At 35.9% G+C, this 27,824-nt stretch overlaps 6 protein-coding genes, 2 long non-coding RNA genes and 1 pseudogene across 11 annotated transcripts; 5 read left to right on the top strand and 4 right to left on the bottom strand.

Annotated features, from left to right (window-relative positions):
• Positions 1-383: 383 nt before the first annotated feature.
• On the bottom strand, positions 384-2,705 carry LOC104719879 (DCD domain-containing protein NRP). The gene is made up of 5 exons (XM_087469710.1): positions 1,461-2,705; positions 1,241-1,341; positions 1,052-1,135; positions 838-948; positions 384-731 (listed from the first exon to the last, which is right to left on the bottom strand). Exons 1-5 carry the CDS (start codon positions 2,233-2,235, stop codon positions 690-692), a joined length of 1,113 nt encoding a protein of 370 aa, XP_087325836.1. The 5' UTR covers positions 2,236-2,705; the 3' UTR covers positions 384-689.
• A 417-nt stretch (positions 2,706-3,122) lies between these two features.
• On the top strand, positions 3,123-4,628 carry LOC104719876 (26S proteasome non-ATPase regulatory subunit 8 homolog A-like; annotated as a pseudogene). Its single transcript, XR_015568823.1, has 4 exons — positions 3,123-3,346; positions 3,540-3,782; positions 3,876-4,142; positions 4,235-4,628. The product of XR_015568823.1 is annotated as a 26S proteasome non-ATPase regulatory subunit 8 homolog A-like (transcript).
• Positions 4,235-7,128, top strand: LOC104719873 (protein ABIL4). Its single transcript, XM_010437860.3, has 9 exons — positions 4,235-5,434; positions 5,557-5,639; positions 5,730-5,880; positions 5,958-6,057; positions 6,146-6,202; positions 6,293-6,335; positions 6,434-6,504; positions 6,598-6,689; positions 6,784-7,128. The coding sequence occupies exons 1-9, from the start codon at positions 5,225-5,227 to the stop codon at positions 6,919-6,921; spliced, it is 945 nt and encodes a 314-aa protein (XP_010436162.1). The 5' UTR covers positions 4,235-5,224; the 3' UTR covers positions 6,922-7,128.
• Positions 7,129-7,179: 51 nt separating this feature from the next.
• Positions 7,180-8,921, top strand: LOC104719874 (E3 ubiquitin-protein ligase SINA-like 7). Its single transcript, XM_010437863.2, has 2 exons — positions 7,180-7,637; positions 8,091-8,921. The coding sequence occupies exons 1-2, from the start codon at positions 7,497-7,499 to the stop codon at positions 8,769-8,771; spliced, it is 822 nt and encodes a 273-aa protein (XP_010436165.2). The 5' UTR covers positions 7,180-7,496; the 3' UTR covers positions 8,772-8,921.
• An 855-nt stretch (positions 8,922-9,776) lies between these two features.
• Positions 9,777-13,030, top strand: LOC104719872 (heat shock 70 kDa protein BIP2). Its single transcript, XM_010437859.3, has 6 exons — positions 9,777-10,038; positions 10,376-10,643; positions 10,739-10,953; positions 11,052-11,294; positions 11,499-12,216; positions 12,304-13,030. Exons 1-6 carry the CDS (start codon positions 9,984-9,986, stop codon positions 12,809-12,811), a joined length of 2,007 nt encoding a protein of 668 aa, XP_010436161.1. The 5' UTR covers positions 9,777-9,983; the 3' UTR covers positions 12,812-13,030.
• Positions 13,031-14,703: 1,673 nt separating this feature from the next.
• Positions 14,704-23,077, top strand: LOC104719870 (uncharacterized). Of its 3 annotated transcripts, XR_015568822.1 has the most exons (6): positions 14,712-15,006; positions 15,424-15,479; positions 16,096-16,178; positions 21,063-21,339; positions 21,809-21,851; positions 22,034-23,077. It is a non-coding gene; the product is annotated as an uncharacterized LOC104719870 (long non-coding RNA). The 3 variants fall into 3 exon arrangements; XR_015568821.1 differs by lacking the exon at positions 21,809-21,851 and having other exon boundaries at positions 14,704-15,006; XR_015568820.1 differs by lacking the exons at positions 21,809-21,851; positions 22,034-23,077 and having other exon boundaries at positions 14,710-15,006; positions 21,063-21,534.
• On the bottom strand, positions 16,420-20,876 carry LOC147937439 (uncharacterized). The gene is made up of 5 exons (XM_087469709.1): positions 19,933-20,876; positions 19,282-19,840; positions 18,531-19,186; positions 16,770-18,450; positions 16,420-16,644 (listed from the first exon to the last, which is right to left on the bottom strand). The coding sequence occupies exon 4, from the start codon at positions 17,903-17,905 to the stop codon at positions 16,865-16,867; it is 1,041 nt and encodes a 346-aa protein (XP_087325835.1). The 5' UTR covers positions 17,906-18,450; positions 18,531-19,186; positions 19,282-19,840; positions 19,933-20,876; the 3' UTR covers positions 16,420-16,644; positions 16,770-16,864.
• Positions 23,078-23,496: 419 nt separating the features above from the next.
• On the bottom strand, positions 23,497-24,033 carry LOC147937438 (mitogen-activated protein kinase kinase kinase 20-like). Its single transcript, XM_087468807.1, has one exon. The coding sequence runs from the start codon at positions 24,031-24,033 to the stop codon at positions 23,497-23,499; it is 537 nt and encodes a 178-aa protein (XP_087324933.1).
• Positions 24,034-27,139: 3,106 nt separating this feature from the next.
• On the bottom strand, positions 27,140-27,816 carry LOC147937437 (uncharacterized). Its single transcript, XR_015568819.1, has 3 exons — positions 27,678-27,816; positions 27,455-27,592; positions 27,140-27,373 (listed from the first exon to the last, which is right to left on the bottom strand). It is a non-coding gene; the product is annotated as an uncharacterized LOC147937437 (long non-coding RNA).
• Between the last annotated feature and the right edge of the window lie 8 nt (positions 27,817-27,824).

The raw sequence follows: 27,824 nt of genomic DNA, 5'->3' as shown, positions 1-27,824 counted from the left end.
ATTTGCACCAAATGTATTTTCTTCAAAAAGTATGTACTTTCTTTAATTTTTTTTCTATTTTTTTTTTTAGCTCATAGGCTAGAGAAGCAAGATTTTACTGGTTGTTAAGGCTTTAGACCATCCATAGTATGTCTCGGTGAGCTCTACCCTTCGCTAGAAGCTCCACTATGAATCAATGAACATGTTATCATAACCAAGAATCACCCACCCTCAGAGAAGAAAAGAAACAAATTAAGATGATCAAGTCTCTCTCACAAACGCTCTCATTTATAATTTCGAATAGTTTAAAATGAAAATTAAGATAGATTAGGGTGAGAAGAAGAGATCAATAATAACAAAAGAAAACGCAAATGGATAATAAGAGCTCATCTCATTTCTCCCTATTTTGTTTGGTTGTACACAATTATTTTATTTATTTAATTTACACAAAACAAAGTGGAGATGTATTCTTCATCCATCATCCCACACAAAAATAGCATATCTTCTAATCTCCCATACATTCTGGTTTCTGGGAAACACTTGTAGTAAAGAAACCGATAAACTAGTAAGACCATACCATTGCTTCAGACAATTATTAATACTCCTCCTTATAATGTAAATATATATAATCGGGTATATTTCTCTCTCTCTTTCTGGATTTGAAGTAACCAACCAACCACTATTTAGTGTTCTTCATTGGTATACTAACTTCAAGGGTTTTGGTCAGCAAAAATGTCCAATAGAGAAAGAACCTGCCAAAACATATATAAAGACTTTGAATGAATGAAAACACAGAAGAAGTGGCAAAGAGCCATAATTGTATATTTGAGTTTTGAAGGAAAAAAAAAAAAAGAGTACCTCAGGGACACTGAGTTCGAGCCGGAACTTAGGACCGTCGTAGTGGTGCAAAATGGGTCGGAAAGAGTCTTCTTCCAGTGGCAAACACACTTTCCTCGTTATGGCCCTAACCTTTATATTTTTAAAAAATAAACCCCAAAATTTTGTTAGAAATCCCTAAAACACATGTAGACAAGAAGAGCTTGTAGAAACGTAGCAGTAGTATGTATAGTACCTGAGCAGGGAAGCGAGATTCGCCTGGACATTTCTTGTCTTCAAAAGCATTCAACTCAATGTTTGTTCCTCCGAAGCTAGCTGCCTGAATTTTTATTTTTAAACCATTCTTCTATAAGTATCCAATTCGTCGGAATGTAAAAAAAAAAAAACAGAAAGAAAAGATTGTGCTGTGCAAAAGGAAAGAAACCTCGTAGATTCCATGAAGTTGGTGAGTGGAGTAGTTGTAAAGAAACAGAGGAAGTCCCGGAGTTATCGCTCTCACCGAGTCCCTGTATCTTGGTGGCAACCCTAAACAAATTTCATCCCCAAAAAATAAATATCAGAAAACACATATCTATTTTATATATATATATATATATATAGAGAGAGAGAGAGAGAGAGAGAGAGTAAAGAGATGAGGTGAATACCGAAAAGCTGGCGTTTGAGATTCTCTTCCATGGTATCGTTGTTGCACACAAAGATGTAACCACCAATGGTTTCGTTTCTTGGCAAAGCCTCTGCTGGAGGAAGAGTCTTAAACCTCTTGTCCAAACCATTATTAATCTTGTCGTCTTCGTTCCTCTGGCTATTGTTCTTCCTGTTCTTCTTCCCACCTTTCTGAACCTGATGATGATGATTAGGATGATGATGATGATCTTCATCGACTCCTTTGTCCTTGTTGTTGTTGCCTTGCTTTATAAGATTTACGTTATACCCGTACTTGTTCATCGACGTGTAAACACCTTTGTTGAAGTCTCCGTTAACGGCGCCTGACGGTGGTGTGTAACCGTTAACGTTGACGTTGACTGACTTGAATTTCCAGGTGTCGTTGAACGGAGAGTTGAATCTGTCGATTGGGTTCAAATCGACGACAGCGGCGGATTTCGATCCCACGGGTCCGAAACCCAAACCCATGTTGTCGTTGTTTGGACCAGAAGATGACTTCCAGCTCCAGTTGGAGTCGGAACCAGTCTTCTTCTTCTGATTCTGGTTCAGATAATAGTCGATCTGGCTTTTGTTGTTGTTGTTCTTGTCGGCGGATGCGGCGATGTCTAAGTTTCGACGCTCTTTGAAGACGGAGTTGGTGCTCCAGATCGAGTCGTTGAGCGACAGGTTCGCTAGATTTGGTGTCTGAACTCTCAGCTGGTCGCTGAACTGCCAAAAAGATTGCTGATTGCTGTTCTTGTTGTTATTATTCTCCATCTTCTTCTTCTTCTTCTCTGTTTGATCTTTAGCAAAAAAAAAAAAAAAAAAAATCTGATTTTTGCGATCTGAGATTATCCAAAGTTGAATGAAAGCTTTACGCGATCTTTTTGGGTGAAGGTTTTTGATGAAGTGTATTTGGAGATCAGGGGTTGGTTTTTTAAGTAGAGGAAATTGGTGAAAATTGGGTGAGAAAAATATATATATATAAAAAAAAAAGAAGAATGAAGAAAAAAGTTGTACGCTTTTAATTGGAGCAACTTTGTCATCCAGTAGAAATTTCCAGGAACGTCACAACTCACACAACCCCCCTTTTTTTTTCTTTTCTTTTTGGCTTTCAAAGGTTGCGTGTGAATCTGACAAAGTGGATTAGTAAAAAGTAAGTTTATTAAATATGGATAATAACTACTATTAAATAGTACAAGGTATACGTAACTCAAAAAAAAAAAAAAAAAACTCCTGTTCTGTCTGATGTTTTTTTCTTTTTTATTTTCTTAATTAATTGCTGCAGAAGAAAGTCGAACGAGTGAGATCGATCACAGCGGCGGCAGGTAGCGAAGACGCGGTCTAGAAGAACACAATTGCGGATTTTGACGTGGCGGACTTTTAGATATGAGATTTTTTTTTTCTGTCAATAATAGTGACAATTATTTATTTTTAAGATATTTTGTTTAGAAAGTAATTATTACTATTATTTATTGGAAAAAGAAAAATAGGGTTGATTTGTCTTAGAGGCTAAGGATTGTGGACCAAACACCAAAAACGCGTTGTTGACGAGAAAGAAGTGAGAGTGAGTGTGTCAGCATCACAAGTTCACGACTTCTCCTGTCTAGTTAACACGTACAAAAAAACCCGGGAAGCTTCTATTGGGCTTTATCATCATTTCAAGCCCCACTCTCTCAGATTAAACAGGCCCATTTACTGCCGAGAAAATCTTCGTCTTCTTCTTTTTCTTCTTCAAGCCAGCCCAGTTTCACAGAGAAATTCATAGAGATAGAGAGAGAGAGAGAGTGAGATGGATCCGGAGGTTTCTCAGCAGTTCGAGAGGTTCAAAGCTGCGTTTACAAGAAAAGATTTCGACTCATGTACTAATCTCTTGTCTCAGCGTAAGGTATTTGTTTCCTTTTTTTTTTTTTTTTTTTAACCCTAATTCAATTATAGATTAAACCGTGGACATAGCAATGTCAAAGGTGTTTAAAAAAAAAAAAATCTTTCAGTGCTACATACACTATGCTCAATTTTTGAAAATACATATCAGTGGGTGGTTTTTGTAATTTTAGTGTTTGTTCATTTCTTTTATTCAGGTTCTTTTGACTAAGTTCACAAGTCTACCACCTTTGTTTGAGAATACTCCTAATGCAGCTCCAGGAATTGACTATTGCTAGACCTAGTAAGCTTATCTTCTTCATTGTGAGGCAATTTTTGGTTAAGTTAAGGGGGGACATTTATGAGTATGCTGTTGTTCGAATAAGTGTTAAAACGGAGGATCAAGACGCGTTCGAGAGAGATTTCTTCCAGTTGAAGCCCTATTATTATGTTGATGCTAGGTGATTTTAAGGATCTCTTGCGCTATCTTCATTATCTTGTATCACCTCTCAATTGGATGTTTGCTAAAGTGTGTTCTTTTGTTCCTGTACCAGGAGCCAGGAGCCGTCTTCCGCCCTCTCAGCAAGAGCATCTAATTCTTGGTCTGAACCTACTGCGACTGCTTGTTCAGAACGGGATTGCTCGGAACTGGAATTACTTTCCTCTGCAACCTTGTAGAATCATTGCATCAAGCATACGGTTGAGCTCGAGCAATCCTTCATGGAAGGTGCCTATAACCGTGTGTTAGAGTGCTAGAACAGACCGCACCTGATGAGACTTTTGTGTAATTTCATGGATCTCTCTTGGCAAAAAACCATTAGGTAAAAAGAAATGCATAGGCTTCATTGATGACCCTTTCTCTTATTTATTTAGCTCATTGCCATGACTCTAAAAATCTCATTGTTATCTGTAGAGACGAAATAGCTGGATGCAGCGGGGGAAAGCATACGGTCATCTCTCAATCAGCGAGGGTCGTAAGACGTCACTCTTCTCTTCTGATCAAGAACTGTTCAACATATATGTAAACGAGGAGCACCCGTAGTGGGAAGTCAAAGACGGGTTAGTTACTTGTGTTCCAAAAAGCTAAAGAAACCGCACCGTGCAAGGAGGTACCCTCTCTGCAACTCATCAACCAAACCCTCAGTTACGCCAGAGAAATCGAGCGTATCGTGTAATCCTAATTCTTTATCCTTCTTCGAATTCGTTTCAATTTGGGTCATATAGCCTTTTTTTGTTTTTACCATGTATGACTCACACTAGTATCTTCCCATACAATTCGTGAAATATAATTTTGCTCTGTTCGTTTTTGTCGTCTGGTCATAATGCAACTTATATGAGTGAGTGTGTTATGTCACATGAATGGTTTCTAGACTCATAAAGGCAACTCCATAAAATGAGTCCGTGATTGAATTTGGATTCTTTAGTGTCCCACTTCTTGTACATAAGTATATATAGTATGTGTATGCATATTCTTTAGATTTTTATTTTTTTTTTTTTAATTTCAAGAAAGGGAAAAGAGTATCAAGATTGTTGAGAAGTTGTTTTCTCTTTAATTAAAACAAAATGTTGAATAATCATGCTTCTTTACTTTCTGCTCCATTAATTTTTCCAACTACAAATCTTCCTTCCGATTTTTCTTTTTGACTTGAGTATTTTATAATTGATGCAATCATTAATTATTAAATTAATTTCATAATAACCATTTTAATAATTGAAAAGTGTGGCCTAAATGCATTTCTCCGGGTCATTATGTTTGATTTGTCGACTGCTTTTTACAATTTTTTTTTTAACTCACCTAGTAATTAATTAAATATATTCTTTTTTTATCCTTTAATGACAATTTAGTTTGATATTATTATTAGTTACAAAAATTTAAAAGAAAATATTAACTTGTTAAGAACGTATGGAATGTATTGAAGAGTCAAGAGAGTGGTATATAGTGTTGTCTCCACTTGGATCTTTCTTACTTACTCCATTATCTTCGCCTTCTTTCTCTCTCTCCCTCATCTCATTAATGGCGAGCTCTACATCTTTAGCGATAGTTCTTCACCAGTCTTCCAATAATGACGAACTCTTCATGAAGCAAACTCTTCAATTCTCAGAAACTCTCAAGGTTTGTTTGATCCTTCTCTCTCTCTTTCTCGCCTCAAACACAGATTGATCAAATAGGATTGTGATTTTTTTGTCTTCATTCAAGATTCATCTTCTCTTCTGTTGTTCTTTTGGTGTTTTAAGGATTTGAAGAATTTACGGAAACAGTTATACTCAGCTGCTGATTATTTCGAAACATCTTACGGCAAAGAAGAACACAAAGAAACGTAACTTTTCTTGTCTTTCTTGATAGTAACGAGAGTATTTTATAAGTCCATGTGTTGTTGAATCTGATGAATGATGAATGATGATGGCAGAGTCATAGAGACGTTGAAAGAGTATGCAGCAAAGGCAGTAGTGAACACAGTGGATCATCTCGGTTCTGTTTCCGACAAATTCAACTCTTTTCTCTCTGATAACTCGACCCATTTCTCCACCACTCATCTTCGTTTGTCTTCTCTTGAACAAGTAAAACACTCAATCTCGAATCTTGAATCCTGAATCTTGAAACTGTCTCACATTCTCTGTGTGTGTTGTTCATGTAGAGGATGAGACTATGCAGAGAGTACATGGGGAAGAGTGGGTCTCATCAGCATTTGCTTCTATTTCAATATCCTCGCCATCATAAGCGTTACTTCTTCCCTCGTATAACCTCTTTTCCCTTCTGACACAATTGACCCGTTCCATCATTATTCGCCATATCTCTCTGATCATCTTTTCTTTTTTATCACAGAACAAGGAAGAGGCACAAGTTTCTCTGCAGGAGATGACTCATGCCGGTTCAAGAGTGGTAGCTAAATCCTTTACTTTTTATATCCGATTGTTCGATTCGTTCATGTTTATATGATATCTGAATTTTCTACTGATCTGCTTTTTAAAGCTGTTCGATCAACAATACTAGAAAACCCCCCAAATACTGCAAGGTAGAAATCTTGATTTTTTTTTTTATCTTCTTAAACTACTATTCTTCTTCTTGTTTCTGGCTTTGTTGTTTGTAATGTGAATGATTTGTAAAATGCAGGAAAGCTAACAAGGCAGGGAGTTTCTCTTTTGCACCCATCGTACACAACAACATCAACAGCAGAACACCAAGTACTAACTACATCAACTAAACTAATGATACTTCTTTACTTGGCTTTTTTGTCAGATTCATTTCAGTCATGTAAGTGTGTGTGAATGTTGCAGGTAAAAGAACAAACTCTCCTATGAGATTCCCTCTCTTACGTTCAGGATCTCTACTGAAACGTTCAAGCTCCCCAAGCCAACCAAAGAAACCGGTATACATAGAGATGCAAAGATTACTTTCTTCAACTTTCAATATCTTTGTTTAGTTATATTTACCCTTTCTGCTACCTTGTGTGTCTTATAAAGCCCTTACCAGAACCACAAAGAGCGATACCTGTGTCGAGAAATACAGAAATAGTGGAGATAAAGCAATCTTCATCGCGTAAAGGGAAGAAGATTCTGATGCTCAAGGCTTTGATGAGCATGAGCAAGTCCAGAAACTAAACCTCTTGTACTTTGGTAAGTACAAAATTAATCTGAAATAAGAGAGTTATGCTCATTGTTCCAATATTGGTTGCAACTACACAAAAACATACGAAAACTAGTTTCTTCACTTTCTTCTACACGAAACTCTCTCTGTCTTTGGCTTAAGAGAGTCAAAATCAATTCTTGTAATTAACTATGATTTTCAATGAAATCAATTTCCACTAATCTCTCTACTGTATTGTTTTTTCTTGTGTAATTTCTTAAATTAATCACTAGATGTCATCACCGTTCCAACAGCCTAAAAGGCTTAATTGGCTAAGCAGCCCAACTACACAATAAGCAGTCCACGATACATGGCCCATGAAAACTAATAATCTACTCGTGAAGTCCGAAAGTCAAGTCCGAAAGAGAAGACGGAGAGTCAAAGAGGTATGAGAATCTTGGAAGAACCAAAACTAACCTGAAGCATCTCAAACGGAAGAGTAAACAACAACCAGGCAAAAAAGATCTTTAGGGCATAACCTTCTCTTCTTTTTAAACCTAAACATCCCATCTTTTTAGGGCATAACCAATCGTTTTAACTTTTAATCGACATGACGTGTTCCTCAGAAGATAGAAATGGTTTGAGAAACATTCAGTCGCAAAAGAGGCAACGACAAGCAGATGTGTTGCTAGATCGTGATGTTCTTGACTGTCCCGTTTGCTACGAGCCACTCGCTATTCCCGTCTATCAGGTTACGCTTTTTGAACATTGCATTATGTATCCACATAGTTAACTATTTTTGTGGTCATTCTTGTAGCCCTAGTTGTTAAGTTGAGATCCTGCTTTTATAAGTTTTTACTTTGGGTTTTGTTTATCTGATCTTTAGTTTTATACAATTGTTTTGCCTTCATTTTTTTTTTGTTACTTATAGATTGATGACAAATTGATATAAATATATAGCTGAAAGAAAACATCAATTTAATAAGTTGACTTAAAGTATATTTTTCTTATTTTTGTAATTGACAGATGGTAATTAAGTTTTTTTTTGTAAGATTTCGTATGTGTTTGGTCATGTTCCGATCAATGGTTGATAACATTTTTGATTTGGTTTTGTTATGTAGAGAGTTGAAAAAATTATTTCTTTTAGTTAAATAGGGTTTGATATGATCAATTTGATTGCAACTCCTTGGTTTTTGAATTTCAGTGTGATATGGGACATGTAGCTTGCCATATTTGCTGGCCCAGACTCAAAAATAAATGTCCTTTATGTGCTTTACCCATTGGTAACAAACGCTGCAGAGCAATGGAGAGTGTTCTTAGATCAGTGACAGTCACTGTCTCATGCCCAAACGCAAAGTTAGGTTGCACCAAGCATGTTCCTTATGGGAGGAGAGTATCAAACCATGAGAAGAAGTATTGCAGATTCTCTCTATGTTCTTGCCCTGAAATCAGCGAATGCAATTACACTGGCTCATACAGTGATGGCCTATTTGGTCACTATATGATATCCCACCCGTTAAAACCCGGTTGTTTCTTCAGTTTTGGTGCTCCGAGACATGTGCGGATGCCCATAAACGATAAGATTTTCGTTCTTATGACGATTGAAAAGAAAGTTTTCTTTGTGCTGCAATGTTTTAGAGAGCCAAAAGGTGTTTATGTGGCTGTAAATTGTATTGCACCATTGGCTCCAGAAGTGGAGAAGTTCTCATATCGAATCTCCTACTCTTTTCAAGGACGCATCTATAGTCACTACGAAACGCCGGAGATGAAGAGGATTCAAAAAGTTAGTTTTCAAACCCCTCAAGATAAAGATTGCATGTTTGTTTCTAACAGTTTATTGCGTGGTCAAGTGTTAGAGATGAAGCTTTGTATATCGAAAAGCTAAATGAAAAACGGTTCTATGGTTAGGTCTTGTATGGGATCATTAAAAGATGTCTTTAGTCTCTCTCTTTTGTATGTTCTTTTGATTTTTGTTTCTTGTTTATGTATGTCACTGTTTTTTTTGTTAATATATACAATGATGTTGCTTCTTTGAGTCTTATTTCTTTGTTAGCTTAAGAATAAAGTATAAGAACATATATATGACCAAAATAAAAGAATGGCCGGCCACTCGAGAACCCACTAAAAACTTGTACATCTGACATAAGAGAGTAACATGCTCATATTATTCTAATTTTTGTTCAGTTCATAAAATTTTTACCAAAATAACATCACTTGTCATCGTTGGTTCAGTTTCTTAGATGCTTGGGTAGCAAATGTTATTTGAATTGGGGTTGCAATTCCATAGAAACAAACACACTAAAAATCATGTCACTTTACTTTCTTCACATTTTTCTAATAGGTTTGACTTTTTAGACTCAGAGTCAGATCAGTTCTTGTAATGAAATCATTTTTTTTTTATTATCTAAAAATCCAACCAATAATTTATCCTTTTGTATCTTAATGATATTCGTTTTTATTATCTACAAATTTTACCAATAATTTTTGTTTTTCCTTCTTGTGTAGCCTTTATAGGTCTCATGTTTGTTGTTTTTGAATTTTTTCTTTTTCTTATTTTGGTATACAAGCAGCTCTCAATTTTTTTTGATGGTAACCTACATCCAAAAATAAAAAAAGTATGATAAATTAATATAATGAGTGGAAAAAAAAAGTTCAATACATAATGCAATTAATTATCTCTCAATTGTGAATTAGTGAATTTTGTTGTTAGTAAATAATTAAATAGAAGAGGCTGGCTGGGCCCATTAAAATAAAAAAGGAAGAAGCCCTCAAGCCCATTGTCTAGAATAAAGAAGAAGAAACGAAGTAACCAACGGCCACGATTACTCCAACACAAGACCAAATCTGATTGGCTGACATTATAGATCGTCGCAAGATGATTGGTCCACGTAATCTCCGATGACATGAGTTATAATTTCTTCGTCTTGCCATAATAAGCGACTACTTCGGCCACTACTGGACCCTATTTAAAGGCATTCCCAACTTCTTCTATACAAAGCTTAAATCAGAGAAAAAGGAAAAGCTCTGTTCAAAACTCAGTTTATACGATCGAAACAAGGAGAGGGAGAGAGAGAGATCAAGCGCTAAAGTTTTCGATATGGCTCGCTCGTTCGGAGCAAACGGCACTGGTGTGCTGGCGATCATCTTCTTCGGTGAGTGATTTCTGATCTTATAATTGTCTTCTTCTTCTTCGATTTAGATCTCTTTAGTCTATGTAATTCGTAAAATCTCCTCTGCATTGTTCCGTGATCGTATTACTGGATTTGATTGTGCTTGTTTTATAATGTTGAATTGCGATCTTTAAGGTTAGATCTCGTTTACAGAGATAGTTTAAGATGTTTCCTTAGAGATTCGTTTCGTGGATGATGAGATTAGTTTGTGGTTTGTTAGTAGTTAATCTTTGTGAAATTGGAATTGGGAGAGATTACTGTTTTGATTTTGTTGGTGTATTGAGCGGTTGGAGTGTTTTTTATTTTTTTTACGTTTCAGGATGTTTATTTGCGTTTTCCACTGCAAAAGAAGAGGCCACCAAGTTGGGATCAGTTATAGGGATTGATCTTGGTACCACTTACTCATGTGTTGGTGTTTACAAAAATGGTCACGTTGAAATTATTGCTAACGACCAAGGAAACCGTATTACACCTTCCTGGGTTGGTTTCACTGACTCTGAGAGGCTCATTGGTGAGGCTGCTAAGAATCAGGCGGCTGTTAATCCTGAGAGGACTATCTTCGACGTCAAGAGATTGATCGGCCGAAAGTAAATACATGAGACCTCTTTCTCTTGCGTGGTTTATGTATGTTTCACTTGCATGAGATATTGATTTTTTTTTTTTTTTTTTTTATTTATGGCAGATTTGAGGACAAGGAGGTCCAAAAGGACAGGAAACTTGTACCTTACCAGATTGTGAACAAGGACGGTAAGCCTTACATTCAAGTCAAGATCAAGGATGGTGAGACTAAGGTTTTCAGTCCTGAGGAGATCAGTGCTATGATTCTGACTAAGATGAAGGAGACAGCCGAAGCATACCTTGGAAAGAAAATCAAGGACGCTGTTGTTACCGTTCCAGGTTAGTTTGTTGTTAATTCGGCTTCATTATATGTACTGGAGACATATACTTATCTGGATTGGTGATTGATTGTTCATTTGGTGTTGAAATATGCGCAGCTTACTTCAACGATGCCCAAAGGCAAGCTACCAAGGATGCTGGTGTTATTGCTGGGCTCAATGTTGCTAGAATCATCAATGAGCCTACTGCTGCTGCTATTGCCTATGGTCTGGATAAAAAGGGTGGTGAGAAGAACATCCTTGTCTTTGATCTTGGTGGTGGTACCTTTGATGTCAGTGTATTGACCATTGATAATGGAGTGTTCGAGGTTCTCTCCACGAATGGTGACACTCACTTGGGAGGTAATATACTTGTGACCACGAATGATTCGTTTTTAATTACATTTTGTTTGATAACGGAGGAGTGTTGTGCAATTGGAATCGCCCAAATATTCTAAACAAAACATAATCAATGACTTGTGTCAAAGTATAGACAGAGTGTCAGACATTGAGGGATTGCTTGAGTGTGATGTTGGTGCTGACCTTTTGTTGTTACGATCTGCGCAGGTGAGGACTTTGACCACAGGATCATGGAGTACTTCATCAAGTTGATCAAGAAGAAGCACCAGAAGGACATCAGCAAGGACAACAAGGCTCTTGGTAAGCTCCGAAGGGAATGTGAGAGGGCAAAGAGAGCTCTTAGTAGCCAGCACCAAGTCCGTGTAGAGATTGAGTCACTCTTTGATGGTGTTGATTTCTCTGAGCCACTCACCAGAGCTCGTTTCGAGGAGCTGAACAATGACTTGTTCAGGAAGACCATGGGACCAGTGAAGAAGGCCATGGATGATGCTGGTCTACAGAAGAGCCAGATCGATGAGATCGTCCTTGTCGGTGGAAGCACCAGGATCCCAAAGGTTCAGCAATTATTGAAGGACTTCTTTGAAGGTAAAGAGCCAAACAAGGGTGTGAACCCAGATGAGGCTGTTGCTTATGGTGCTGCTGTTCAGGGTGGTATTTTGAGTGGAGAAGGCGGTGATGAGACCAAAGATATTCTTCTTCTTGATGTGGCACCACTCACTTTGGGTATTGAGACTGTAGGAGGAGTGATGACAAAGCTGATCCCGAGAAACACGGTTATTCCAACCAAGAAATCTCAAGTTTTCACAACGTACCAAGACCAGCAGACAACTGTCTCAATTCAGGTCTTTGAAGGTGAAAGAAGTCTCACCAAGGACTGCAGGCTGCTCGGGAAATTCGACCTCAACGGAATCCCACCGGCCCCAAGGTTTGCTCTCTCTTCTTTTAACCTTATGTAACTGTAAGATCAGTCTCATTTGAACTTCAAAATAATCATCATTCTTCTTTTTGACAGAGGAACCCCTCAAATCGAGGTCACATTCGAAGTGGACGCCAATGGTATCCTGAACGTGAAAGCAGAGGACAAGGCGAGTGGTAAATCAGAGAAGATTACAATCACAAACGAGAAGGGTCGTCTGAGCCAAGAAGAGATTGACCGGATGGTGAAGGAGGCAGAGGAGTTTGCAGAGGAAGACAAGAAGGTGAAGGAGAGGATCGACGCCAGGAATGCGTTGGAGACGTACGTGTACAACATGAAAAACCAAGTGAACGACAAGGACAAGCTTGCAGACAAATTGGAAGGGGATGAGAAGGAGAAGATCGAAGCAGCAACCAAAGAGGCCTTGGAATGGCTCGACGAGAACCAAAACTCAGAGAAAGAAGAGTACGATGAGAAGCTCAAGGAGGTAGAAGCAGTGTGTAACCCAATCATCACGGCAGTATACCAGAGATCAGGCGGAGCACCAGGTGCAGGAGGAGAATCAACGACTGAGGAGGAAGATGAGTCTCATGATGAACTCTAGATGTCTTTTTTTTATCATTGATTTGTTAAAACCATTAGAGACAAGTTTTGAGTATGAAAGAAAAAAAGTCGTTTTTTGTTTTTGTTTTTTTGTATGTTTTTGGTTTTTCATTTTAGGAAAGGGGGGTGATTAAGTAGCGTCCCTTCTTTAGTCTCCCCGGACGTTCTCTTTATGTTCCCTTTACTTCTTCATAACAAATACTTTTTAACCCATCCAAAATCAGATACATTGTTACCGATCAGTGGTGAGAAGACTCTTAGCAATGGCTGACCAATCTTCAGACACATTTGAGCCATTATTCCAAGCCAACATACGGTCGCCTGTAGATGGATGGCTATGCATGGCAAGCCAAGTACAAAAGGATTGTTTTGGTGTCGAGGGAGCGAACCAAACTCTTTTGTGCCAAGCTCTCTAACTATTTTAAATTTTATGCAATCACTAGAATCTTAATTCTACATTAATCACAGTCAAATAACAGAGTATCAAAAGTCGTCAAATATTTCAATTGATCACATAATAAACACATCAGAAGAATTTGCAAAATACCTCCGTTCATTTCAGCGGTGAAGTCTTCATGAACGGTTTTTTAGATGAATGATGAAAGCTTAACTTTTAAGGTCGGAATATCAATTTCTCTCTTTTCGCCTACAATCTTTTTGTTTTTTTTTTTTTAATTAATGTTAAATTATATTCAAAAAAAAAATAAACCTTTTACAAAGATTGTGTTGAAAAAACTTTAGAACAGGTTTTAAAATCTCATTCAATAGAATTTGGTTGCAAACCAGACTTGAATGATAGTGTCCTTGCCTCCGTTAATCGTACTGAGTCGGTTGCATATAATCTTGTCTATGAGCTTGATCAGTTGTTCCGCCGTCGAGAGGGGTTCACCGTGTCGTCTCCCATTTCTTTTTCTCCAAAGTGAATAGATGGTGGTTTGAAGAGCATATCCCAGAATAAATATGTGCGTTTTGTCGAGAGCATTACCAGCAAGAAGAGCAAAAACATCGTTGAAATGGTTTGTGTGCTTGTCCCTTAAAAGCTTTTTGGTTAAACCTTCCCACACAAACTGCAAATATGAACACTGAAAGAAGAGATGTTTTTGTTAGTGTTAGTCTTTTCGAAAATCCTTTATGATAGACTAAAGGCTTGTATTTATAGGTGCAGAGAGCAGAGAGGACAAAACTCCACGTTAAAGGTTTCTTTCGGAATAATCTCAATCGTCCATCAACGCAACGAAGACATGTAATACAAGTGGAAGCATAAGAGCCAAACACATTATGTAATCGTGATATACCATCATGTATGCTCATGTTTATACAATACTAGTTTTTGTATGCACGGAATTATTATTTGTGAAATTTAATATAATAGAAGTTTTAGTAATCCTTTAAATAAAATTTAGTTGTATATTATCAATTGATTTTAAGTAATTTTAACAATATAATATGGTAGTATAATATCAATTTAGATGTTAATAGGAAAAGTAACATTAATTTGTTAAAAGTAATATTGGTAAGTACTTTACAATATAATTTGGTTGAATTTTTATATTTTTTTATGTTACTCCTGAAAGTAAATGTAGTTATATGTTTAAAAAATATAAAAATATAACTTTTATAATCATGTAAAACTAAACTAAAAGTTTTTAAAAAAAATTGAAGATACCCATTATAATATGTTAAAATGAGAACTAAGGCATTTTGTATTAGATAAAACAGAAAAAATAAGAGACTCCATAAAATAATGAGAATATTTGTGTGATTGTTTAAATAGTAACAACTAATGAAAATACTACGATAATTATTTGAAGAAGAGGAAATAATTATTCCGGTTTGTTTTTTTTTGGAATTCTCGTTTGGTTAGACTGTTAAATTAAATAAAAGGAAAAGAGATGGTTTACAAAAATAAAAAGGAAATAAGGAGTTATTGTAGAAACCTCTTATCCTTTGCGGCACAACTCTTTAGCCCCTAAATTACGATGTGAGCCACCGCCTCCCAGACCATCCTCTCTCTTTCACCACCGTTCTTTCGCCATACCTCTTTTGTGTATATGGAATACATGAGCTACACATATAACCGACAAATCTTTGCAAACAATACCCAATGAGCCTCAAAACATCAAATTTGACAACGGAGTAATTGAGTTGAGGAATATCAGACTCCTATTGTATATGCGACTCTCCTCGACGTGATGGGTATATCTTCTTCCATATTCAACTCTTCTCTGTTTCCTTCAATTTGTACAGTTATCAATTATTCTAATCTATGAGACTTCTCCGTAATCTCAATTCTATTGTATACTCGAATTGGTCTATTAGATGACAACCGATTTGAAAATTTTTATTCAGTTTTTATTCACCTATTCATTCTCTGATTACAGCTGAGATTTTCTTCAGTTTCTTTACTTACCTTCTGTTTGGGATCAAAATCTTCCACTCAATTTGTTTTATTGCTAAGTCTATCTATTTCGTGTTTTTAGTTTTGTGAATTTTTGAAAAATTGGGAATCAAAAGTATGACAAAATGGTTCAATTTGTTTTTCTCCTTCTTATATCTCTTTTTATAAAAGATTACTGGCTATTGGGATTGAAACTAACATTTATGTGGATGCAGTTGATATTGGTGTAGACATGCCATTGACATTATTGCAACTTCGTTCCACCTCTAAGGTACTTATCGTTGCTTTCTTTAACTTTTATAAAAGTAGCAAATAATTTAGAGTAAGAGTCATATAAACAGAAACAAATATAAACAGTAAGAGTCATAGGAAATGTGAAACATTAAACAGAAACAAATAAAACATAGCAACTGTGTTCTTGAAATAGAAAATAGGATTGCATTGATTTATTATTCTACTTATTGAAGGACACCTAGAGCAGAACATGCATCTCTAAACGTAGGATACAAAATGCCATCAACAGTACGTAAATCTTCAAAACTCGTTGCACCTCTTCTATGTGTTAAAAGGATTCTCAAGTAAAACTGCTCACCAATAGCTGATGAACTAAATTGCATCTGAGTAATACCTGAAATTCTTTTACGCCTGGTCCATTTTTTAGTAATTCTGTTCCAAACAAAGTGTTTAGGAAACTCAATGTAAGTCAGCTGTCTTGCTTCTGTGTTGTTTGCGTTCATGTTCATCCACTCCAAAAGTTGAGAACCATGAGAGTAATAGAGAGACATCTTGGAACTGAAAAAAAAGATTATAATTAATAAACTCTGTTAAGCAAAGATAACATAATATAATAAAAAAGGAGAAACTAATTGATTCAATAACTTGAACAGATGTTATCAAGCGGTGAATATCGTTCCCAGAGAAGTGAAAGAAGGAAAATAAGTGAAGAACGATGAGAAGATTTAAGAATACTGTAAGTACAACTAACCTGGAGTTATATAGGAGAATAAATCTTCCCATGATCTTTGCTTGTACGTAGTGGTGTTAGTCTCAGAATATTACGGGATTTTGGTTATAGGATTTTTTTTTGTTTTTGGTTTCAAAATTAAATTTTTATCTCAAAAATCCCACAATTGAATTAGCAAGGTGTTTAATACGCTGGCCATAACATAGAGTTTTAGGCAAGTATTAATTTTTGATAATTAAACACCTTCTTTGATGTGAATAAAACACGACCATTACATCATTAATATTAAATAAAATTTCGAAAAATATATACATTTGACACCAAAGAGTACTACATTCAGTTTGATCCTACTTTTCATGAAACTGGAATTTCAAATTTGAGTTGTTTTAACATTGCAAAAGCTAAAATACAATAAGATAAAGGATAAGCCATAAACACACTTGATGTTGATTTCCAAGAATCGACTGCCACTCTCCTCAAACATGAAAAATATGAAACTTACAGTTAGATAAATGTAAAGCAATGTAAGTTTGTAGGTCCAATAATTAGTGTTATATTAAAAACAGTAATATAAATAAGTAGAAAAATATGTATTACCTATAATCGTTATCTGATTTGTTGAAAAATCTCCTTAAAAACAACATTTGTTGTTTTTGTATCTCTGTTCCCATCCTCATCAACAATTAGGATCTTCAGACCCCTTCTACTTTTGACTCTTGACACGGCGACATATAGTTGGCCGTGAGTAAATACGGTCTTGGCAAATAAATCCCAACATGAGATAAACTCTGACCTTGGCTCTTGTTAATTGTCATTCCAAAGCATGGAGAAATAGGAAACTGAGTACGGCGAAATCGAAAAGGCAACTTCACATCTGTAGGTGTAAGTGCCATGCGGGGGATATAAACTCTCTCTTCATCATTGTCACTGTCGTCGTTTAGGCCGATAACTCTTGCTTCAATGACATGTTCTCCCAGATTTGTTATCTGCAATCTGGTCCCATTACACAATCCATTTTTTTGGTCAATGTTTCTTAAGAGCATAATCGGAACTCCTATCTTCAACTTGAGCACATGGTTTGGCAATCCTGAACATTTGATTGAGTTTAGGAATTCAATGGAGACATTCTCGTCTCTGATAGTAGAAGCATCCGTTGGGCATATTCTGTCACAACTAAAATATTCTTTGGTTTCTCCTGGTAGAATATCCATTATATGATTGTTGATCTCCTGAACAACCTCATTGGTAGGACATAAGATAGCCCGACCCTTGAAAAAATTCACATCTTCCAGATTTTCAATCAAAGATGGATATATGGCATTCGTGATTGAATCTATAGGGTCAAGATTATCCAAAAGAAGCATGTCACCTGGAATATCGATCACAGCTTCACCGTGATTTGGTTCTGAAAGCTTTCCATCTCCTAACTTTAGAATCCATTCTGAGAATTCTTTGATGGATTTAATCTCAGCAGGATCCGAATCAATAGTAAAACGCATGTTTTTTGTCAGACGAAGAACATAGCAAAATCGCCATAATGATGAAGAGGTTAGAGAAGCTTGAACAATTTGCCCTCTACTCCCTTTAGCAATAGCTGGTACCACTTGTCGAAAATCACCACCAAAAACTATTGTTTTCCCACCAAATGGATTATCAGCATTACTAACATTAGTTGCTCTTGCTATATCTCTCATACTTCGATCAAAAGACTCAAAACAATGTTTATGCAACATTGGTGCCTCGTCCTAGATAATCAACTTAGATTCCAATAGTAATCCAGCTAGATCACTATCAACAACAATATGACATGTTGAAGTTTCGTGTAGCTGTATTGGTATTGCGAACCGTGAATGAGCAGTTCTTCCTCCTTCCAATAATAAAGTTGCCATTCCACTCGAAGCAACATTGATCACAATTTTTCCTTTCGATCGGATATATGACGACAAAGTCTTCCAAAGAAAAGTCTTTCCCGTACCTCCAAATCCATAAACAAAATATACACCTCCACAATTTGATTCGACTGAAGCCAATATACTATCATAAACATTATTTTGTTCATCTGTTAGACTTGGAAGCATCTTTTGATGGTCTGAAGCAGCCTTGTCTCTGTCGTAACACAACTCTTCTGTAATCAATCTGTTTGCTGAAGATGGGATATTGGTGTTGACAAGAAATGGAAGTGAAGAATAAGTTTTGAGGCTACTTCCATTGGACTGTAAAAGCTTTTCAATTTCAAGCAAAGCTTGATTTTTTAACTGATTTGTGCTCATTTCCAGACCTATGAGTTTTCAAAATCAATGTTAGTGATCAAATTTTTTTTTTTTTTAAAGTTTATACGTGAAGATAAAATTTACTAACCTGGATTTTCCTGAACTTTTCTCTGCATTTCTAAAATGTCTTCTGCATGCAAATGCCATGTTTTTAACCAAACATGATTAGGTGATGAGAAACTATCTGAGGTTAGGAGCCTCACAAATAGTTGACGCATGTACTTAGCTGATCCCCATTGGTTGGCTTCTGCAATTGTATCAATATATAATTGGTCATCTTCAAGGAGACCAAGAGCTGCACATGCATCTTGATACCTTGGATACAAAATACCATCAACAATACATAAATCCTTAAAGCTGATTGCACCTTTGATCACCGTAAGAAGGATTCTCATGTAAAACTCATCACCAGCAGATGGTGAGATAAAATGCATCCGACCAACAGCTGAATTTTGTTTACGCTTTGTCCATACTTTTTTGGTTAGGTTCCAAACAAAGTGTTTAGGAAATTCAATGTACGTCAGTTGTTGTGCTTCCATGTTGTGTTAGTTCATTTTCATCCACTCTAAAAGTTGTGATGTATGATTCCTCGGACGGTTCAAAACATCATCAACATCATCATCATCCTCCATTGTTACATTTTGCTCCCCTTCTAAATGAAATCACAATCTTTGCATATTTGTGCTGTTGTGGTGAAGGTCAAAATCCCATATTCTCCATGTTGCTTCAATAGGCGATACATACCTTTTAAAGAGAACATATAATTAAGACTTATGTTAGTGAGTTAGGCTAACTAAAAAAAGACGTAGCTAAAAAAATAGTAAGGTTAAACAAATTACCTGCAATCGTAGTATTCCTTTATTTCGTCTATAACCTTTACGGTACCTTCCACGTCATCTGTTGTGGTCACTGACTCAACTGATGCTGCTGTAACCCTATCTTTACCTTTGTTTATATATTTGAATAAATATTTGATTGCTCTGGTCTGGTTGCACCATTCTACATTTATATGGGCATGATACTTTATAAGCAGATAAGGGTTATAGGGAATTACAAACCGATTATCTATGAGAATTCCATTTTTTCCACAGTTCTCCCATCTTCTCTTCTCATGTAAACTGGGTAACCATCCTTGTTGATATACGTCTCTTTGCAGATTTTTTTGGTGCATTTTCTTTTTTCCATGCACGGTGAACGTGGGTTTACTAACCCATGGCCCATGAATCATTAGTTCTTTAACTATTCCATGAAGGACAGGGTTAGTAGCTTCATCAGGGATTTCAGCACATATGACTTCATCGATATCCTTTGTAGTAGCCAGTTTTGACCCACGCTTTAGCCATAACAAAATATGAGCATGAGGGAGATCTCTTTTTTGAAATTCGATTGTATATATCACTGTTTGGAAAAATAGAAAAGGAGATGGATGAGAAAAAACATAAATATGTGAACATAATCAGTTAAAAACATAAGAATTATATGTAGGTAACCTGCGATTGATGGACCAAAAAGGTTTTGTTATGAATGTCGAAGATGAGATTATCTAACTTCATCTTGAATATTCGGGAGATCACGTCAGCCATGTCTTCCCGTTTTTAGGGCCCTTGCTTGTAGGTGTCTTGTAATCTCTGGCCATTTAGGATTGCAAGTGAATGTAATGAACAAACTCGGGTAGCCAATGTTTTGACAAACTGCCATTGCGTCCCTGTATTTTTCTTGCATATATCGTGGACCTCCCACAAAAGTTGATGGTAAGAGAATTCGCTTCCCACACTTATCAGCATCCTGATTTCCACTTGCTGCAGAAGCTGCAACATTGTTGTACTTATCTGCCCGCAATAACTTTTGGTTTAGTCTAAGATATCCTATTCTTTCAGCTTCGATCATTGTAAATCCATCAACCAAAAACTGTTGAAAGAGTTTCCCGGAATGCAGAAGAGGATTAAACTGACCATGACGCTCAATGATTTTATAAGCAAAAAACTCTCGCATGCTTAGTCGAAACCGTGGGTTTCTCGATGTTGTGGTCGTCTTCTTAAGATGCAGATCAATATGGTAACCGTCTTCTCCATATGGAAATAAAATAGGATACTCTAAAGTAAGGTATGCAGGGTGAAGCTCACTTATCCTTGCCAATTGCTTAGTCTTTGTTTCCACAACAATATCTCTACAATCCAATTCAGTGTCAAAATCTCCAACAAATAATGCAGCAACTTCAGAACTTGTTGGGAGCGTATATGTCTTGTCATGAACTTCACGCCCAGAAATCAATACAATCTTAACATCTGTTGATTCTAATGAATCACCGAAACGATCCCTTGCAGTTCGAAGTATCTTACTGTATGGGTTGCACTCATCTAGCATAGATTTAATTGCTTCGACAATATCAGCTCTTAGTGTTCTGGATTCTTTCGTAGGTGTTCTTCGTTTAGAACTACACAATTATAGAAATTGGATAGTTGATTCAAAACATTAGTATTTGTCGGAAAAATTCAAAAGTCGAATAATATTCATAATATAGATCCACTTTTAAGATTTAGTTAACATTATTACCTGAAAGCTGCTATTCTGTTGCTTATTTCATTTTCAGTATCAAATATATACAATTGTGCAAATGCAGGAGGAGTGCCTTCAGTAGGTAGCAAGCTGCCTATTTGATGGAAGTTCTGACCATGGAGTCGAAATATATATGGTCCACGTCCGTTGTTAACTGAAGCATCAATTTGTCCACCCATGGAAGTTAAAGCGAACATGGAATTATATGGCTTAATGTTCTCTCTGAAGTTTATGCTTACACTGTCAATCCCAAATATCAGTCTGAAGAGGATTGGAGGTAACATAGGAGGGGGGGGGGAGTTCAACTTTTCCGTGCATACAACACATTGAAAACTGTGGAGGTATTTGGTTTCTTCTTTTGTTAATACGTTCATTGTACCACATCAAAGCATTACAATGCTGACACAAATAAACTGCATCGCCATAGTGTTCATAACCTGTCAAAAAAGAGAAAAGATAGAACAGTAGTAAATTTATTGTTCACGTAAAGTTGTTGTAAATATTGCATAAAAAATAAAGCTTACATATTTGGCCAATATCTGTTTGAGATGTTCTTTCAACTTGCTGAGTATTTGAGCTGCTACATCTGTATCTCTCTGCATTATTAATAATGAAGTGGACTTAGGGTTAGTCATACTTTATGCTGAATAGGCTGACTGATTTTCCTTTCTTGTGTGTGAATATTTGATGATAGTGTGTGAATATTTGATGATAGTCATACTTTATGCCTTGAATCGATTCGAATTCATAATTCAGTTGAGTTGTTTAGTAGAAAAGTTAAGTTAACTTACGGTTTGTAATGTCACTTAGAGGCTGTTGTGATTGACTATTTCTGGACGATGCAAAAGAGGAGGTAACACTTGAAACTGCATTTTCTGTTTTGTAGGATAACATATTGAATAGAAAGAGTTAAATAATATATGTTTCAATTTAGGTTAAATAATAGTATGAGAATAAGTAACTTACCATCACTGAAGATTTTCTTTGCCTGTCTGCTGTTTACGTTTAATACATGTTTCCCTTTCCTTTTGTTAGGATTCTGGCTATTCATTTTCTGAGCTTCGTCAGGATGAGTTACATATAGATGAATCGGATCATTCTCTGCAAAAGATATACATTTTTTCTAAAAAACTGAAGAAGATTATCATGAAAAATCTTTTGAGAATAAAAAATTTACCATCACAATATACTTTCTTTTCCTTCCTGGTGTTTGACAGCTCTTTCCCTTTCCTTTTGTTATAATTCTGGCTATTCATTATTGTAGTATGGTGGGATGAGTTAGATAGAAATAAATGAGTAGGATCATTCTATAGAAAAGAAAGACATTTGTATGTTCCTACAAAAGAAGATATGGAATCTATTATGAAGGACTGAAAGAGAATTCTACTTTTCTTACTATGAAAAAAGAATATCGAAATGAATAAGAAAATGAGGGATACAGGTAGTTGTGTGAAAAGATGGATATATTTTGGTTTAATTTTTTTTGATAGATAGTTACACACAGGGCATGTTCGTGGTCCATATCTTTGGACGGTTACAGGTAAATAAAGTTCATTTATCATTTAAAATCAGTTTTATACGGATTCTGCATAATCATATTCCTAACGATAATATACTTTTATGTCTTATCTGTAAGGATGCTTCTGTAGTATAAAGGATATTTATTTGGTTTTGTTTTAGAGACTATGATGATGATCTCATCTAATAATTGTACTTCGAAGGTGTTGTTGAAAGGATTGCAGGTAAGCTCAAAAGATTTGACTTTATATTCTATAATCTGGATCGAAGTTTGACCTTCAGAAAGAATTGGATCGTAACAGTATTTCTTTAAGGCCACAGAACATTTGATTCTCCAGATTGAATTTGCTATGTGGTTGTTGAGATTTTGTTTTACAGGTTCCTGGTTTGAACACAAATTGAGCTTCCATGAGATATATAGTCTAAGACATTGCTGGATTAACTTTCAATAATATTTTTATTTGTAATGTTTAAGTGGAGCTTATACAGGTTTGTAATATATAGGTGGAGCTTATAGAGGTTTGATCTGAAATAGAATAAAATTTTGCTGTGGAAAATAAATAACAGAGTATTATTGTAACAACTCGAGTTGGCTTGGGTTAAATTTATTATATTTGGAGCTTCTATTAATCATAACTTGCAGCTTCAAACTTATTTGACGTATGTAAGTGGAGGTGAAACAAAACATGTTAGTGGAGGTGGCTTTGGTTAAAAGTGAGCTTCAAATTATTAGTTGAAGCTTCTATTGATCCTTACTTTTCGGCTGTTTGATTTTTTTACTAAGTAGGTAGATATTTGTTTTCCTATATCAAAAATAATGCCCAAATATGTTTAGTTTTAATTTTACTTAAAGCAGGAAAAAATCAAACGTCACAACATTACAGAATTCACACATATTAACAAACGTAGGAAGAAAAACTTAATAACTAAGTACAATATGGAATCGAGATCTGGAGAATTTTCAATTGATTTTTTCGAAGCTATATGGTCCGATCACCGTCTATGTGAACTTCAATGTTCCTTAAGCCTTTTTTGACAACATTATCATCAACATTGCATGACGATAGAAACTTGTGTTTCAACAAAGCTGTAGAGTCAAACCTTTGCAAGGGATCTATCTTCAAACATTTGTTTAGAAAATCCTTTGCATCATCAGATAACCATGAAGGTATGCACGACTTGAAAGAGCTATGGGCGATGACATCTTTGAGTTTCTTTCTGTCTAATACCCGGAATTCACTCCAAGGCTTCTTCCCAGTTAACTTCTCTAACACAGTGCATCCAAATGACCAGATATCAGCAGCATAATCCAAAAGACCTTCTCTTAAAACTTCAGGAGACATGTACAATAATGTTCCTCTTTTATGACCACTACCATCTCCATACTCATCTGAAGTTTTTCTTAACGCTAACCCAAAATCGGCAATCTTTGGTTCAAAACCATTAGGCATAGAACGGGTTACTTGAGGTTTAAGTAAAATATTACCTGGCTTAATATCACAGTGGATAATCTTCATTGAGTGTATATAGCTGATACCTTTGAGGATTGATATGTATAAATTTTACACCTTTTGATGATGCATTTGTCATTCATTTTGTTCTCTTAACTCATTGCTTCGTATTGTTTTTAGTCTCTTTTGCATAACATGCATATCTAGGTAGTCTTTGCATTGGTCTTTCACGCATCTTGCATTTTGGAGTTGTTTCAGGTGTTTTAGGAGGTGTCCAAACCATCAAATGCAAACAAGGATCAGGAGAGCAGTTAATCGACTCGATCTACACTACCCAGCGACACAAGCTTCCACGTCTTTGATCGAGTCGAGTGAAGATTTTACTTTGGGATTCAGCTTTCGACGTCTTCATCAAAGTTGTATAGAATTGAGTCATCTTTTCAATGCAGTTTATTTCAAACCAATCGGAGTCGTGGTTCATGAGTTATCTCCGTTTTAGTGAATGCACATACGTTCAGAAGTCCGACTCGACCCGCACGCAAAGGGGAGCTCCCACTCGATCGGATGTTAGACGCGACTCGACCAAGACGTCCCAGGATGGCTCCTGAGCACCCTCAAGACGCGACTCGATCAGGAGTTCCCAGACGACATTCTCAAGCCGCGACTCGATCGACACTCTCACGTCGCGACTCGATCAACACTCTGACGATGCGACTCGATCGATGCTCTTAAAATGACGTCCTGGTTTTGTCCCGAAGATGCATCCAAGAAGGATTCCTGAACCGACGTTCTATATTGTCGTTTTATGTTTTAGAGATTTCCATGTTTTACTATAAATACGTTTTGTTAAGTTTTCATTCGAGAATATATCTTTTATCTTGTTTCTGTTCTTTCCCCTAAGGTTTACCCTAGCCACCAAAAACGCTTGACACTTTGTATCCCGATATCTTTGAATTTATTCAGTATTTTGATTGGATTTCTTCTTAAAACTTGTTCATCTCATTTTTATCTATCTTAGGATGCTTGAATTAATGTTTTCTGAGTTTATATCTTTGACTATGATTTTCGGATCTGAGTAGTGTGGTAGTTCTTGAGGATGGGATAGATTAGGTGGAGGATCTTAGGATGTAGAGTATTTAAGCTTTGATTGTATGATTCCCTTCTGGACTAGAGTTAGAAATACTAGTTTCTCTCTGATCAATTGGAACTGGGTTTTAGACATTTCCGCATTCAAAAGGTGTTCGATGAAATGTCTGACCAACTAGTGCTAGAGACTTACGTTCCTAGCCTAAGAGATTAGTTGTCTAGGATGTTTGTTGACGTGAATGAACTTGATTTTCATGCCATGCTTGATCATGTTTCTCTAGCGAGAGCTAGGTTTGGAAGTGGTTGAGTTTGAGTAGCTTCTGTAAAAAGATTGGATTAGCTAGGTTGTGATGTTCATTGTTTAGGGACAGTTTGCTTGTGGCATGTTAAACACTCTGTAGACTAGGATACTCTACCGACATCAATTACTCCCATCCTTAGGACTTCTATCTTATCTGATTGTTTCTGCATCCTTAAGCTTGTTCTTTATTTCTGTTCCAATAGCTTGCTCATTTGTCTCTGCTCGTTTAGCTTGTTTTTGCTCTCTTAAGTTATTGCATTTTAGCTCTTGTTTTGTAAACTTGTTTTGTTCTTGCATCTCGTTCACTCTAGGTTGTTAGACAAAAACTCATTTCGAATCTGGCTTAACTTGTGACTGCTTGATTGCATCTTGAGTGATAGTAAATATCCTCATTTGGATTGACACCTTCTGTACTACAACTGCATAAGGTTAATTGAGACCTGCTAGGATAGACACACAAAAAGCTTAGTATCAAGGATATCTGTAGAAAATAGCTGAACATCGTTTTCCACCATCCCCTTTCCTCGAAATTTAAGAAAGTCTGCAATACTTCCTCCGGAACAGTATTCAAGAATCAAATTGTAGTCGCTTCCGTTTGGTCGAGTTTTTGTCATCGTTATTTTGCTACCATAGCATGAAATAACATATGGAGAAGAAAGCCTTGTGAGGACTCGTTCCTCATCAATAAGGCTTGATGAAAATGTAATGGATGAGCATTTGATTGCCATCTTTAACGGCAAACCATCAGTGTCTACATCGGTGTTTCGCTTGGATAAGTAAACAAAACCATTAGCACCTTCGCCAAGAGAGTGACAATGAATCCATACAGAACCATCAGGAGATTGTTCTGTTTTTGAGCGTTTGGAAACAGAGGCTTCAAATGCTTCACGACTTATAACCTCTATGCTGCTACCAAATTGATCAGAATATGTTTGTGGTGAAGCAATGACACATGTTGGAGAAGCAACAACTTCGAAACTCTTCGATAGTTTGTAAACGGCAGCTTCAAATGCTCTTTGACTAATGATCTGTACGCTGCTCTCACTTGAACTCTTATTAGTTGGTGGTGCGGCCACAACTCGTTTCCTTTTATTGGATGTGATCTCCATAGACTTATCAACTAAGGTTTTCATCTTAGTCTACGAAAAAAATCTAAGTAAATATCAGTGGAATGAAAAAAAAACACCAAAAGTAGAATTTGAAACATATGAAGAAAAAAAGAAAGGAACAAAGAGAATGAAAGACACAGAGGCACAGACAGAGCCAAAGGGAGGAAGGGATGTAGGGGAAACTTGATAACTGTTTTTATACTTGTGTTAAAAAAGTTTGCCGAAAAAAAAACTATTTGGAGATGGTTCTAAGTATCCAAAGATCGTGCAACTCGTGGTGTTGTGTTAGAGTAAATTTAGGGATTATATGTTATTATAATTACCATTTTCTTTCTATAATAATTATATGAAAAAAGTTATTTGGTTTTCCTATGAAATAGTTCCATTATAGGAAATATTAACAATCATGTGAGTTAGTTAAATGCAATGACGTAAACTTATTTAATATTTTATAATTGAAGTTTGAGATAGTTTAACTCTAGGCGATAAAATCAAATTTTACAACGACTTCTGGTCTTGTGAGCATAACCTTTGAAAGTTCATAGTTATTAATTGGATACATTAAGGAAAGTTAAAAGAAATTGTTTTAAAAAATGACAATGTTATTGATTTTATATTGATTTCAACATAATATTAATTTCACTTTGTCTAAGAAATGTCCTAAATATTTTTGAAATAGATAGAAGAACATTAATATTAGAAAAAAAAAACTTAATTTACATAAGTAGTTACAAACATAGAGGTACTAAATAAGTCATAGTTAAAGAAAAATAAGCACAAAGGGATGAATTACATTAATGGAAAAACAATCAAAGTGACATAACATATTAATTTCTCGTCTCTTTGGAACCAACTACGTCGATGCTTTTGCTTTGCATGATGTTTCCTGAGCTTTACCAAGTGTTCCAACCTAACAATTGTAAAGGAACTTAATTCATATTTTTAAAATGACAAATATGACTTTTAAGTATGTTCTGCTTTTGTATGCAACCTTAGATGTTGATTTTTGCTTTGTTGATGATTCTTGAACAGCATCAACGACATCATCACGTCCTCGTTTTGTGCTTGGAGTAAGAGGAGAAGACAGAGGCAATTCAATATCTTTTGTTTCTGAAAAGATATTTTCCATCTGCAAATATTGGAGAAAACTTTAATGTATATATCAGAGAGCTATAGTAATAATTTAGTATGTAGAAATATGAAAACTATATAACCTGAATAGCGTTTGACATGCTTGAAATGATAGATACTTTAGATAGAGTTTTCTCCTTGTACATGTAAACCGAGTTAATAAGGATGTTTCCATTCACAACTAAGACAATAATACAAATACAATAACTACCTCTGTAACAACGTACCTT

This window comes from Camelina sativa, chromosome 10 (assembly GCF_030686135.1).
Source record: "Camelina sativa cultivar CO46 ecotype springtype chromosome 10, ASM3068613v1".
In the NCBI taxonomy this organism is placed as follows: Eukaryota; Viridiplantae; Streptophyta; class Magnoliopsida; order Brassicales; family Brassicaceae; genus Camelina; species Camelina sativa.
The sequence above is the reverse complement of the archived record's forward strand: the minus strand, read 5'-3'. Positions and strand labels throughout refer to the sequence as shown.